Genomic DNA, 13047 nt, shown 5'->3' with positions numbered 1-13047 from the left:
TCATACACTGTTGGTGGGAATGTATATTGGTGCAGCCACTGCGGAAAACAGTATGGAGGTTTCTCAAAAAACTAAAAATTGAACTACACAAGACCCAGTAATTCCACTCCTGGGTATGTATCTGAAAAAAACAAAAACACTAATTCTAAAAGATACATACACCCCAGTGTTCACAGCAGCATTATTTACCATTGCCAAGATATGCAAGCTACCTAAGTGTCCATCCACAGATGAATGGATAAAGAAGCTGTGGTATATATACAATGGACTACTACTCAGCCATAAAAAAGAATGAAATTTTGCCATTTGCAGCAACATGGATAGAGTTGGAGGGTATTACACTAAGTGAAATAAGTCAGACAAAGACAAACACTGTATGATATCACTTACATGTGGAATATAAAAAATACAACAATCTAGTGAACATAACAAAAAAGAAGCAGACTGACTGATATAGAGAACAAATTAGTGGTTACCAGTGGGGAGGGGGAGGAGGTAGGGGCAATATAGGGGTAGGGGATTAAGAGGTACAAACTATTATGTATAAAATAAACTACAAGGATATACTGTACAACATAGGGAATATAGCCAATATTTTATAATAACTATAAACGGAGTATAACCTTTAAAAATTGTAAATTACTATATTGTACACTGTAACTTACATAATATTGCATATCAACTATACTTCAATAAAAAAAAAACCTTACAATAGCCCTGAGCCAGAAATTATCACCATTTTTATAAGAAAACTTGCCTCATGGAGCTAAATAACCCACAAAGTCAGAGAGCTAATTTGTGCTAAATATGGGATTTAAACCTAGATCTGTATGATTTCAAAACTTTACCTACTAGACCAGTGATTTCAACTAGGCCTTAAAATTATTGATCAGTAAATTTCCAAAAAGAAATTTGGCAGATATATATAAGATTACTGATTTATTATTTTGCCAGTTAGAATATAACTATCAATTATTCTAATCATTTCTTAAAAGAGAGTACATTTTGACATCAAGAATGGAAGGATATAAAGAGAAGCAGAAACAGCAAAATCTCAGAATGGAGTACAGTCCGCATCTCTACTTATAAACTGGCAACTTTATATAGACATATACAGAATACATACTCATACAACATTGTTCTTAGGGTGAAAATATCATCATGAACAGCGCTGGTCCATGACTTACTAGTTGTAACATGCTTAAGTATCTTCAAAAAAAATGCATACTTTTAAAACTCAACGCTTCCTTTTCTTTACGTATCAAACTGATAATGCATTAAGAATTGATAGGGTCAAGTATCGTTATTGTCACAGGCACTTCTAACTGACAGGCTCATTAGTAGATAAAAGAATACTTCCCCTCTCCTCAAGGCTCCCAAGAGAACAGAAAATTAGATAAGTTTTACTGATACAGCAAGAAATAAGTTTTGCTGTTTACAACTATACCTGTTTTCTAAGGAGGACTGATTCTTTTAATATATAAGGTCTTGTTTGATGAACACTTGAGGAACTTGGCTCTGCCTTTTGAGAGGAAGAATTTGAGGGAACTGAACTGTTCTTCTTTAGGGAGAGAAGAATTTGGAGTTTTGATGGCAAATAAGAAAGGACTGAAGGGGCTTCCCTGGTGGCGCAGTGGTTGAGAGTCCGCCTGCCGATGCAGGGGACACGGGTTCGTGCCCTGGTCTGGGAAGATCCCACGTGCCACGGAGCGGCTGGGCCCGTGAGCCATGGCCGCTGAGCCTGCGCGTCCGGAGCCTGTGCTCCGCAACGGGAGAGGCCACAGCAGTGAGAGGCCAGCGTACAGCAAAAAAAAAAAAAAAAAAAAAAAAAAAAGAAAGGACTGAAGAATAGACAGGAAGTTGAGGAGAGAGGAGCCAACCATGGGATATGAAACTGGGTATACTATGGGGGAGAGGACTAAGTGAAATATAAGTATCTTTGCTGAAACCAATTAAGTTGTTACATGCCTATAAACATATGTAGAAACAGAAACCCAGGAAGCAGAGGGTGCCCTGAGAATTTAAGTGCTTCCCACCAGGAAAACAAATCTTGGGGAGACTTAGGATTTCCATAGGCCATAAGATTGTGGGTTCAAGCCTATCCTACCTAGAGCTTGAAGGTAAGATCTGTCCTTCAGATCAACTAGCTAGTCATCAAGAATAATCCTAATGAAAAAGCAAACATTGGCATTGTTGAGAGAGAAGGAATGATATAAGAGATGCTGCACAAAGTGAAAGGCTAGGGTAAGAACCTGAGCAGACAGGAGATAGGGGGTGGTTACTGGAGTGGGGTGAGTCTGGGAAAAGGAGGAGCAGAGAAAAATGCCAAAAGAAGAAAGAGAAACTATAGTATATGGGTTAAGAGGAATTTGTCCTCTCAAGTCAGAGAGCATCTTGGTTCATGCCAATTATGTGACCATGGAGGTTATTTCCTTTAAACTTTTGCTTTCTTGCCTAAAGTAGAGATAATAGTACAAAAAATTCAGTAGAATTGTCTTAAGGATTCAGTGAAATAACATCAATATAAATTAGTTATAATTTGTTTTTAATAACATAAAAAATTGCTATTTTTATTATTACTTGCTTCAGTTGTATCTAGACTTTGTTCCTTCTGCCAGTAGAAAATTCTCGGTCTGAGATGAGGAACTAAATTATTACGACTAAAGGTAATAAACTTAAAATCATGTACATGTCAAGTGGCCCTACCCAAAGAAAAACGACACAATGCAGTTCTGCTCCCTCAAAAAGACCATAACAAAAGCAAGAAAAAAGTTTTAGGTAATAAACTTAAAATCTGGGGACTTTTGGACATGAGCCTGTTATTTATTCAACAGACATTAACAAGTAGCTACTATTTACAAGTTGCTCTGCTAAGGACTAAAGGCGTAAAGGTGAAGACAGGACATATAGTTCTTTTTGTCAAAGATTTTAAGCATTCAACACAGCAGAGAAAATGAGGTAGGATGCAAACAACTATGGTGCAATACAATGTATGGTAAAAGTCATGAGATAGAAAATATCCTACGTAAATTTTGAGGAGACATTATACATGACTAGGGGAAAATAAGAAAAAAAATTAAAAAGCAAATCTAAACTAGGCCCTAAAGAAACATTCCAGTTGAAAAAAATAAAACAATGAAATACAGACAAAATATAGGTGAGGAAAAATCACTAATCATGGTGTGCCTAAAACATAGGCTGTTTGCATGAAAAGAGTTAAGAATTAAAAGGTATTTTGGGGGCTTCCCTGGTGGCGCAGTGGTTGAGAGTCCGCCTGCCGATGCAGGGGACATGGGTTTGCGCCCCGGTCCGGGAGGATCCCACATGCCGTGAAGCGGCTAGGCCTGTGAGCCATGGCCACTGGGCCTGTGCGTCCGGAGCCTGTGCTCCGCAACAGGAGAGGCCACAGTGGTGAGAGGCCCACGTACCGCAAAAAAAAAAAAAAAAAAGTATTTTTGGGGGCTTCCCTGGTGGCACAGTGTTTAAGAATCGCCTGCCAATGCAGAGGACACGGGTTCAAGCCCTGGTCTAGGAAGATCCCACATGCCATGGAGCAACTAAGCCCGCAAGCCACAACCACTGAGCCTGCATGCCACAACTATTGAAGCTCGTGTGCCTAGAGCCCATGCTCCGCAAAGAGAAGCCACCGCAATGAGAATCAACGGGGAGCAGCCCCTGCTCGCCGCAACTAGAGAAAGCCCACGAGCAGCAATGAAGACCCAATGCAGCCAAAAATAAATAAATTAATTAATTAAAAGAAAAACGAAAGAAAGAAAGAAAATCCTCCACAGGATTGCCTTTGCACCTGCGTCAAAAATAAATTAAAAAGAAAAAAAGGTATTCTAGGGCCACGGCAATGACAGCTTTCAGCTCTGAGCTAAGGAATTAGGACTGTATCTCACAAGCAGTCAGGAGTCACTGAATGCTGCAGACAAGTTCTGAATCTAGCAGCTGTACATAGTCTAAACAAAAACAGAATGAGACTTAAGAAGTAGAGGTGGAATATCAAGATACTGTAATCATTCAAATGATGAGAGCCCAAACTTGGGCAGTGGCAAAGCAATGAATGAATTCAATTTACATAAATAGAAGAATAAACTGAAGAGGCTGAGACAGCAGTCAAATGAAAGTGACCAGCAGATCTTTCTAACACGGGCAACAAAAGAATGATCACCTTCAGAAATACAGAAAAGTCAGATGTAGTAAACGGGTCATAGAATTAGTCATAGAAATCAGTCATTTATTTATTAAGCATTATTTATTCAAGCATATATCAAGTGAAAGCCATATGTCAGGTGCTAGGGGAATAAAACTGAGTAAGACCTAGTTCCTGTCCTGAAAGTGGGAGACACACATATAATTTAACAATTAACTGCTATATTGGATGATATATTCAATCACAGGAGCTGCAAAATGAGAAGTAGGCTAATTTGCCAATGGATCAAAATGCTACACGACGAATCACTAAATTCACTTATTTATTAAAAATGTACCTTAAGTAAAAGTCTTCTTGATTATATGATATGAATATATTTATATATTCAACAAATACATTTTTCTTAGTGGAATTTAAGGAGTGTCCAATTAGTCAAAAGTTTTTTAGGCATACCATCAATAAACTTAACAAAAATTAAATTTAATTTTTTTTTCATCAACAGATATCACAGCAATGGCAAGAACCGCATTTAGGATTCCAGGTTTGTAAATACCAGTAAATTCTGCAAGAGATGATTATTTTCTATTTTATATCCAGTATTAAATCTGATCAGCTACAGCACTTTATTGACAAGCTATGCATATGACTGAATGACCAATTCACATAATTCTAGACTTGGAATATACTGTCCTTCAAATGAAAGAATAAAATATTAATAATTAGTAATAGTAATAAATTTGCACTGAAAAGATATGGAATGGGAAAATAAGCAACAGATGAACTATTTACATATATAATTTACACTATTTATTTCTAAATTTACCCTTTGAGTCAAATAACATTTGAGTGCCTAGTATGTGTTAAACAATACAATATTTTATACAACTTCCTATAGTTGTTCCTGTGGAAACTTTGTAAATCCATGAGTCATAAACTGTATAACTTTACCCTTTCTATACCAAACCTAGACTAGATATTAAGTGCAGGCTTGCTGATCACAATGATGTAAATCATTTTCAATATTTGCCAAAAAGGTAAAACACTTAAAACTGTCCCTCCCACAAACCCCCAAAAGAAAGTGAAAAGACAAGTTACAAACTGAGATAAGACATTCACAATACACACAAAGGATTTATATGAGGAATATAAAGAACTCTTATAAATCAATTTAAAAAACACAGAAAAATAGGCAAGACTCATGAACAGAAATTTCACTGAAGAGGAAACATAAAAGGCCACTAAACATTAAAAAAAAAAATGTTCTACATCAGTGATGATCAGGAAAATGCAAATCAAGACCATTTGATGAGACCGCATTTTACACTCTTCTGATTTGTAAAAATTAAAAGACAACAGCAAATGTCAGAAAGGATGGATGACCAAGGGATCTTTTGTCTCTTACCTGCTGACGTGACTATAAATTGGCACAACCACACTGCAAGCTGGGCATTACCCTGTGAGGCAACAATTCTACATCTGGGTATATACTTAATAGAAACTCTTACATATATGCAATAAGAAAGAATGCACAGAACATCCATAGTATCATCGTTCACAATTACAAAAACCAGAAAATAAATAAAGGCCCAACAAGGAAAAGTCAGTGGATAAATATCCAAATATCCAATAAGGGGAGAGTTGAATATTTTACTCATTGAAATATCACACAGCAATTAAAATGAGTGATTATAGCAACATACAATAATATGGTTAAATCAGCAATAATAAGTGAAAAATCAAGTTTAGAGAGATTATATTGAACACAATTATATAAAAACAACTAAAATAAAAGATATAACTTTTAGAATTGTATATCCAACGAAACTAAAAAAAGAGAATGAAAACAGGACTGAGGATGATGGTTACTTTGGATGACAAGAAGGTGGAGGTAGGGGGATGGAATGAAGAAAAACCATGTATAGGTTAGTTCCTAGCTTTTAGGGGGAGTTGGGGAGTGAGTGGTGGTCCATGGGTGTTTATTACAATGATATATGGATAGATAATGATTAATCCAAACCAGTGTACCTAAGGTTTAATAAATGGGAAAAAAAATCTGAAAATTTAATGAAATTTATTCAATGAAAATTCTGAAACAGACAAAAAAAGCACCTCCTTAGAGAATCTCTAAGGAAACAACTATAGGAAAGGGAAAACAATATGATTAATTGTAAAATATATGATATTTAGCATACGTATTGGGTGATAAGTGTATTTTCTATAATCTAAGATAAATTCTAAATTCTGTAATAACAACTTTCCAATAAATTATGATGTTTGTAAGCCAGGGCAGTAAAGCTTCAACCAATTAGAGAAAGTAAACATTGCCAAGTTCCTAAAATAGATATATCCTAATAACAGTATATATTATGTAATTCTTGTCTATCAGTTCATCTCTATAACATGACACCAACAGTTACCTTCAAATCTAAGGTATTTATCATCAAATACACTCCTCCCAGGCTTTCCTGTTCTTCATTTTTAACAGACAATATTTATGTATATAATATTACACAAATTTAATTTTTCTGAGATTGTGAAAAACTGAATGTGACAACAGAGCTAGTTTCAAATAAGATTTCATTAAATAAAATTAAGAGAAACTAGACATGTATCAAAATAAATGTTCTCTATTTCTGCTTTTCTAAGATATCAGTTTACTTTTTCATTAGTATGTTTTTCTCAGTCAAGATTTTAAGTATCTTTTTAAAGCTTTTAACTAGTTTCGACTTTCTTTGTTGCCAAGTTTGAACTCTGCTGCATACCAAAAGTTATTCGTATTAAATGTTACATGATTTCTGTCATACTCTGATTAGAGTAAAATTCGTTTTTGAAATACAGTAGACATTTGACAATTGTTCAACAGAGTACACAGTACTAGAAAATGATGTAAAATCAACTACTCTGTTCAACTATCATGTATGCTTCTGGAAGTAACATTATTTTAAGTGATATTCATCTCTCTATTAACTAATTAGAGATGATCGAAAAAATGATCATTTTAGAGCCATCATTTTATAATACCAGTTTCAGCACAAAGATTTACTCAAAATAAAAATATTTTGAGATAAAAAAGTCAATAAAGCTACTTTGATCCACTTATCTAGAACTAGTGGCAATTTTTTTTTTTACCTACAGCTATTTCTATCTTAAAACTCTATGAACCTCATTTCTCTTTACAATTCTAATAAGTAAAATAGGATACAGAAGGAAAAATATCAAATCAGTATGTCGTATACCTTAAAATCACACGTTGTATGTCAAATATATCTCAATTTTTTTACAAAAGGGAGGAAAAAGAGGAAATGGACTCAAATGCCATGGGACTTATAAGTTGGAAAAGCTTGTCAATTACTGTGATAGAACTATTAGCACCTTCTATTTTCTTTGATGCTTTTCTGCATTTTCCAGATTTTCTAGAATACACTTGTATTACATTGATAATTTGAAAAAAAACTGTAAAATGTGTCTTAACCATCTACCTACTTTCTCATGCTACATTCCCCCAACTCATGCTAGTCTTAATCCTCCCAACACAGACACCTTCTACGTTCCAGTATCACTGCAAAATTAGATGCCACCTCCTAATTTCCCATCAAATGTGTAAAATAAAGAGGGTGCTATATATAGATATAACATAACTAGTGCAGAAATCCCTTTTGAACTTTTTAAGGGAATATTTTTGGGACAAGGGATTAGAAATGTAAAATAAAGAAAACTAAGTAATTTCTTACGTCAATGATCATAGTCAACTTTCAACAGTCAAGACATTTCTCATCCTAGGTAACAAATGGAGCCTTCTCATCAATGTACTGTGTACCTACTCAGTGCCAAACACACAGCTTGGTTACATAGCTTAAAATTTTAAAGCAAAGTTTATCTTACGGACAGTCTACAGAGAAACGTGAAATCTTTTGGAAGGTTTTGGGTGAACATCTGACAACTTTCATCAGAAACATTAATTGTTAAATGAAGAAAACCTGCAAAAATGTTATTGTACTGTTATTCTTTGTAGAATGTTATACCTTATTTGCAATAATAAAGCACTGTTAAATTATAGACTACCGGGGCTTCCCTGGTGGCGCAGTGGTTGAGAGTCCGCCTGCCGATGCAGAGGACACAGGTTCGTGCCCCGGTCCGGGAAGATCCCACATGCCACGGAGCGGCTGGGCCCGTGAGCCATGGCCGATGAGCCTGTGTGTCCGGAGCCTGTGCTCCGCAACGGGAGAGGCCACAACAGAGAGAGGCCCGCGTACCGCAAAAAAACAAAAACAAACAAACAAAAATTATAGACTACCAAATAAAATGCGGAAATCACGTTTCCTTGTTCGAGAGGAACCTAACAAGTAGTATAAAGTTTATATTAAAGTTAACTCTGGTTAACTACATTTTGGGCCAATTTTTAGAAAGTTCACACATTTACAATATTGGAATGCAAAACATTTATGGGTCCACATATTACAAAATGGTGTAGTGGAAAAGATATAAATCCAAATTCAAGCTCAGACTTAACATTGTGAACATGAACGACTGACTTAACTATTCCTGAACTTAGTTTCCTGATCTGTAAAATGGAAATAACAACACTTACTTTATTGGATTGTTTTAAAGATTACATAAGGTACACAGGGTACCAAGTACAATGTCTATCATACAGCAGATAATCAATAAACGTTATTTGTAATCTCCTCTAGAAAGTGAAAGCCATATCCTGTCATCTTTATGCCCTCCAATATACCTTTGGTAGCTACTCAATAAAGGTTTCTTGAAATGAATCCCTGTAGCTTAAGACCAGCTACCTCAACCTTCCACTTGAGCAAGTCACCTCTACCTAAATAAATTCTGCTGAGAATGGAATTCAAGATTCCCAACACTTTATTAGCTATTTTGATGAAGATGAATATCCGATAATTAACAAGGTAACTTTATAAGTATGCTACTCGATATCTGGGCCTACACTCTACAAAATTATTGTTGTAGCCAACATTTTCATTTTGAGATTCTTTATATAGTTTTCATTATTAACTCAGTTTCCTTGAAAATAAACTTTAATTTCTTTGGCCTCAAGAAAGTATCACACTCATTTTCCCACTACACTTCAAATAAAAAACAAGAGAACTTGACATAACAAGTTAATTACAAGAGATAAAAATTAGAAATTGCCAACTAAGTTTATGTTTTTTAACAGCCTATTTTTATTTTTACCACAGCAAATATTCTTCCTTACATTGAAGCCTCTAGCCTTCAAAGTTTGTATATACTTTATTAATGATTCCTTGTTGAATGTCTCTTAAATTACTAACAAGGGTTAGAAACACTACATTATATAGAAATATTACAACAATTAACAAGACCGTGGTTTCAGATTTTCTTTGTCTTTCCACAATCAAAACTTATTAATAAGCCAATTCCACCTCAAGTAAAGTATTTCAAATTCTGCCATATAACTCGAAAAATAATTTTTTACATGTTGGATATACAATGTTTCTAAATAAATAAGTATAAATTTCATTAAAAGAAGTTGTAACATGTAACTTTCAGAGTGAGAAAAGATATGGCAAAGTAACAATTTCAACTAAACAATTTAAAAACTTGCTACACAAATTATTATTTAATTACTTAAAATCTGTATGGCAGAAAAGCATTAAGAACCTCACATTAAACAACTTTGCAATTTAAATAAATTCAAACAACTTAGAAGGTTTTTAAAAACTGGTTCTCCAAACAAGTTTGATAAATATTTGGTTACTATATTCTAGTTTCATGACCCAATGAAATAATAAAATGTTTGAACAGATGCATATACTTGGTGAAGCAAATTTTATCATGGTTCATCTTGAGTGCTGATATAAATAATATTTTCAATTATTTTAATAAACATGATAAAGTCCAAATGCAATAACTTTTATTAGAATTGGGAGTCAAATACACCAAGAAAAATGTCCTGGATATACATGACAACCTAAAATGTAACACTTATTAAAAACTATTCTTTTACTGGAGGGGGTTACATTTTAGTTTATTTAAAAGTCTAACTTTAGATTGGACGTTCCCCTAGTCTGGTCCCATTTTTAAAATACTCATATTTAAATATTCCTATTTATTTGACTTGCTTCTTTGTTATTGTAAAAAATGGTTTTATTAAAAGTCCCTAAATGTTATATTTTAATATACATGAAAATATATTTTCACATTCAGTACCGAAATAAGAGTTTTTTATGTCAACTTTCTATAAAATACAAATAAGGATGCCAAATACTTTATGATTCTGAAGCCACTCCACTCAAGGAAAAATTCTGTTATTTTCATGGCTTTTTTTCAGTCAGAAGTAAAATATGCTTTTCAAATTTCAAGACTAGTCAGTGGAAAGCATTTCTGATGTGCCTCAAACTTCATTTCAAAAGCTCACGTAAAGTAATAAAACAATAAATTCCATTCATTTAGCTAACTGGTATGCTGGAAGACTTCCTTAGAAAAGGCTAAGAGTAATTAAAACACTATATAGCAACATGTTCAATAATATGAAATTCAGCCTTGCATTTCCAAAGGATTCCAAATTTGCAAAAGTGCATTGATATACCTTGTTGAAATCTATTTTTATGGAGGAAATATCGAGTATTATATGCCTTCAAGCTTACATCTAACTGCACAATAAAGCAAGCTAATATAGGAATTTATCGAAAATACATTTAAACAGCAAAAAACTTAGAAGCAACTGAATTTTGAAATCATCAAGAATGAACCCTTCAGAGTGTCTAGATTCAGCCTTCTCAAAAAAAATTAACTGCCCAACACACAAAAACGAATGTAAGTAGGCTATTTTTTTTCTTTTAACTCCCATCTCAATCTTCGAGTAGCTAAAAGACGACTATATTTAAACAAACCAAAATAAGTTTAAGTCAAAGAACAAGCATGAAACTTTAATCCAGATGTAAACATCTCTGGGACACTCCAAAGTAAAGAAAAATAAACCCAACAAGGTAGCGCACGTACCCTGCACATCAAAGAGACCTAAACACCAATATCGTGCCTACATCATCAAATATTTAGCTGGAAAATGGGAAGAATAATATTGCTACTCAACGTGGACTTTAATTAAGGGATCTATTTTGTTCACATCTTCTGCAACCATGTGGTGCCCAACATTTTCCCTTAGTCGACTGCTTTGCCGTTTGTAAACAACTTCTGTAGTTCTTTTTTTGGTATTCAAACAGTAGGGAAAATGAAAGCCTGAAAAGCATCAGCATCTGAGCTTCCGGATCTGAGCCGGGAGTAGCTGAGAAGGGGACCATGTAACTATCACTTGGTAAAAAAGAAATAAATGGGTTAGCCCTCAAAATAAAAGAAAGAAATCTAGTCACCTAAAGAGGGTTGGTGAAGTGAAGCCAGCATTTAGTGAGCCACTTTATTTTTGTTTTTTCTTTAAAAAAAAAAAAAAAACTTGTCTGGGGGCTGGAAGTTATGGGGGCGCTCTTTGTGCAGAGTCGGAGGGGAAGGGGAGGGACAAGAAAACAGCCTGGGAGTCATTCAAAGGAGTTTAAGGAGCGGTGTTCGAGGGAAAGGCGGGGCGGGGCCCGGCCCGCAGGAGGTAGGGGGCGCCAGGGGTGTCCGCGGGCGGCTCTGACACAAGGGAGGGGGAGGCGAACTAGCCGCCCCGGAGACCGGGTGAGAGCAGACGCCGGCCGCAGGATGGGGTCCCTCTGGTAGGCAGAGTCAAATTAAGTTGGTGGCAGGCCACGGCTCCAGCGGGGGCAGAGGCTCTGACTCCAGAAGGAAGCGGCTCCCGAGTGACATCCCCGAGTTTCCTCACTTAGCGGGCTAGGGGCGCGGCGGCCGCACAGCTCCCCTAGGCCCCCTACCCCGCGCCAGACTCTCTCCCTCTGCTCCACCAGTGCCTCGTGCACGGGCCGCGGCCCTTACCTGCAGCTCCGTGAGCAGAATCTCCCCCCGTTCGGGGTTGGACGCCATTGCGTTCCGCTCTGGACTCCACACCTGGACGCGGCCGCTGCTGGCGGGCGAAGGGAGAAGGCGGGACGGGATCCGGGGTGGGGGGTGAGGAGCGGGGAGAGAAAGAAAAAAACCTAGGGATTCATGGAGGCGCAGCCCCTGCTGGAGGCGCGGCTTATTTCGCCCGGTTCTTGGAGAGCGGCGGGGAGCCGGGACACTCGTAGTGGGCTCCCCCTCGCCGCCGCCCGCCCGTGCTGGACTCTCTTGCTAAGTCGCTGCCTCAGGGAGACGCCAGGAGCCGCCTCGAAGCTCTCGGTGCGGAGCTGTGCGGCCGCGGCGGCAACTCCTCCTGTCGCACCATTTGGCTGTCACCGCGTCGCAAAAGCGGCCTCGCTTGGCGGCTGCCAGGGCACGTGACGGCCGCGGCCGCCGCCTCCCGCCGGGCGAAGGAGGTGGGGCGGAGGGGACCGAGAGGGCGGGAGCGGGGCGGGGCGGCTTCCGACCAGGCTCCGCGGCGGGGACTGCCATTGGACCCGGCCAGGGTGAAAAGGGGGGAGCGGACAGGGCTCGCGTCTCCTGGGAAGCGGGAAGAGGAAGAAGAAAACACACGCCCGCTTTCCTGCTTGTTTAACTGTCCCGCTGTGAACGCTAGAAATCGGGAAAGTACTCGCTTCTTTTTGTTTTTTTCCCCAGGTCCTTTTCTCTTTGCTTGCCACAGTTTAGACCTAACGTAAACGGACCCTTTTCTAACCTCCACAACCCAAAGAGTTTCGGGACTCAAACCTGATAGAATATTCCCCAGCCCAAGCTATTAATCTTGCCTTTTGCTCGCACCCACCCTCTGCGCGCCTCTGCGACCAGTAAGGTGCACAGCTGGCGAAAGTGGGGTGTGGTCTGTACTTTTCAAGAAATGTTAGCGGCTCTCGACCTCTGGCAACTCTTAATGC

General features: G+C 37.7%; 1 protein-coding gene across 3 annotated transcripts in view; it reads right to left on the bottom strand.

Annotated features, from left to right (window-relative positions):
- Positions 1-12486, bottom strand: part of PKN2 (protein kinase N2) — a 172180-nt gene extending 159694 nt beyond the window's left edge. For 2 of the 3 annotated variants that reach the window (XM_032624491.1, XM_032624474.1), the window contains exon 1: positions 12074-12459. In XM_032624491.1, coding sequence (XP_032480382.1) covers positions 12074-12121 — 48 coding nt within the window. In that variant the 5' untranslated portion in view covers positions 12122-12459. Of the gene's footprint in view, positions 1-12073 lie in introns of all 3 variants that reach the window. The other variant, XM_032624482.1, reaches the window with a different exon arrangement.
- Between the last annotated feature and the right edge of the window lie 561 nt (positions 12487-13047).

The sequence above is a fragment of the Phocoena sinus genome, chromosome 1 (genome assembly GCF_008692025.1).
Source record: "Phocoena sinus isolate mPhoSin1 chromosome 1, mPhoSin1.pri, whole genome shotgun sequence".
In the NCBI taxonomy this organism is placed as follows: domain Eukaryota; kingdom Metazoa; phylum Chordata; class Mammalia; order Artiodactyla; family Phocoenidae; genus Phocoena; species Phocoena sinus.
The sequence above is the reverse complement of the archived record's forward strand: the minus strand, read 5'-3'. Positions and strand labels throughout refer to the sequence as shown.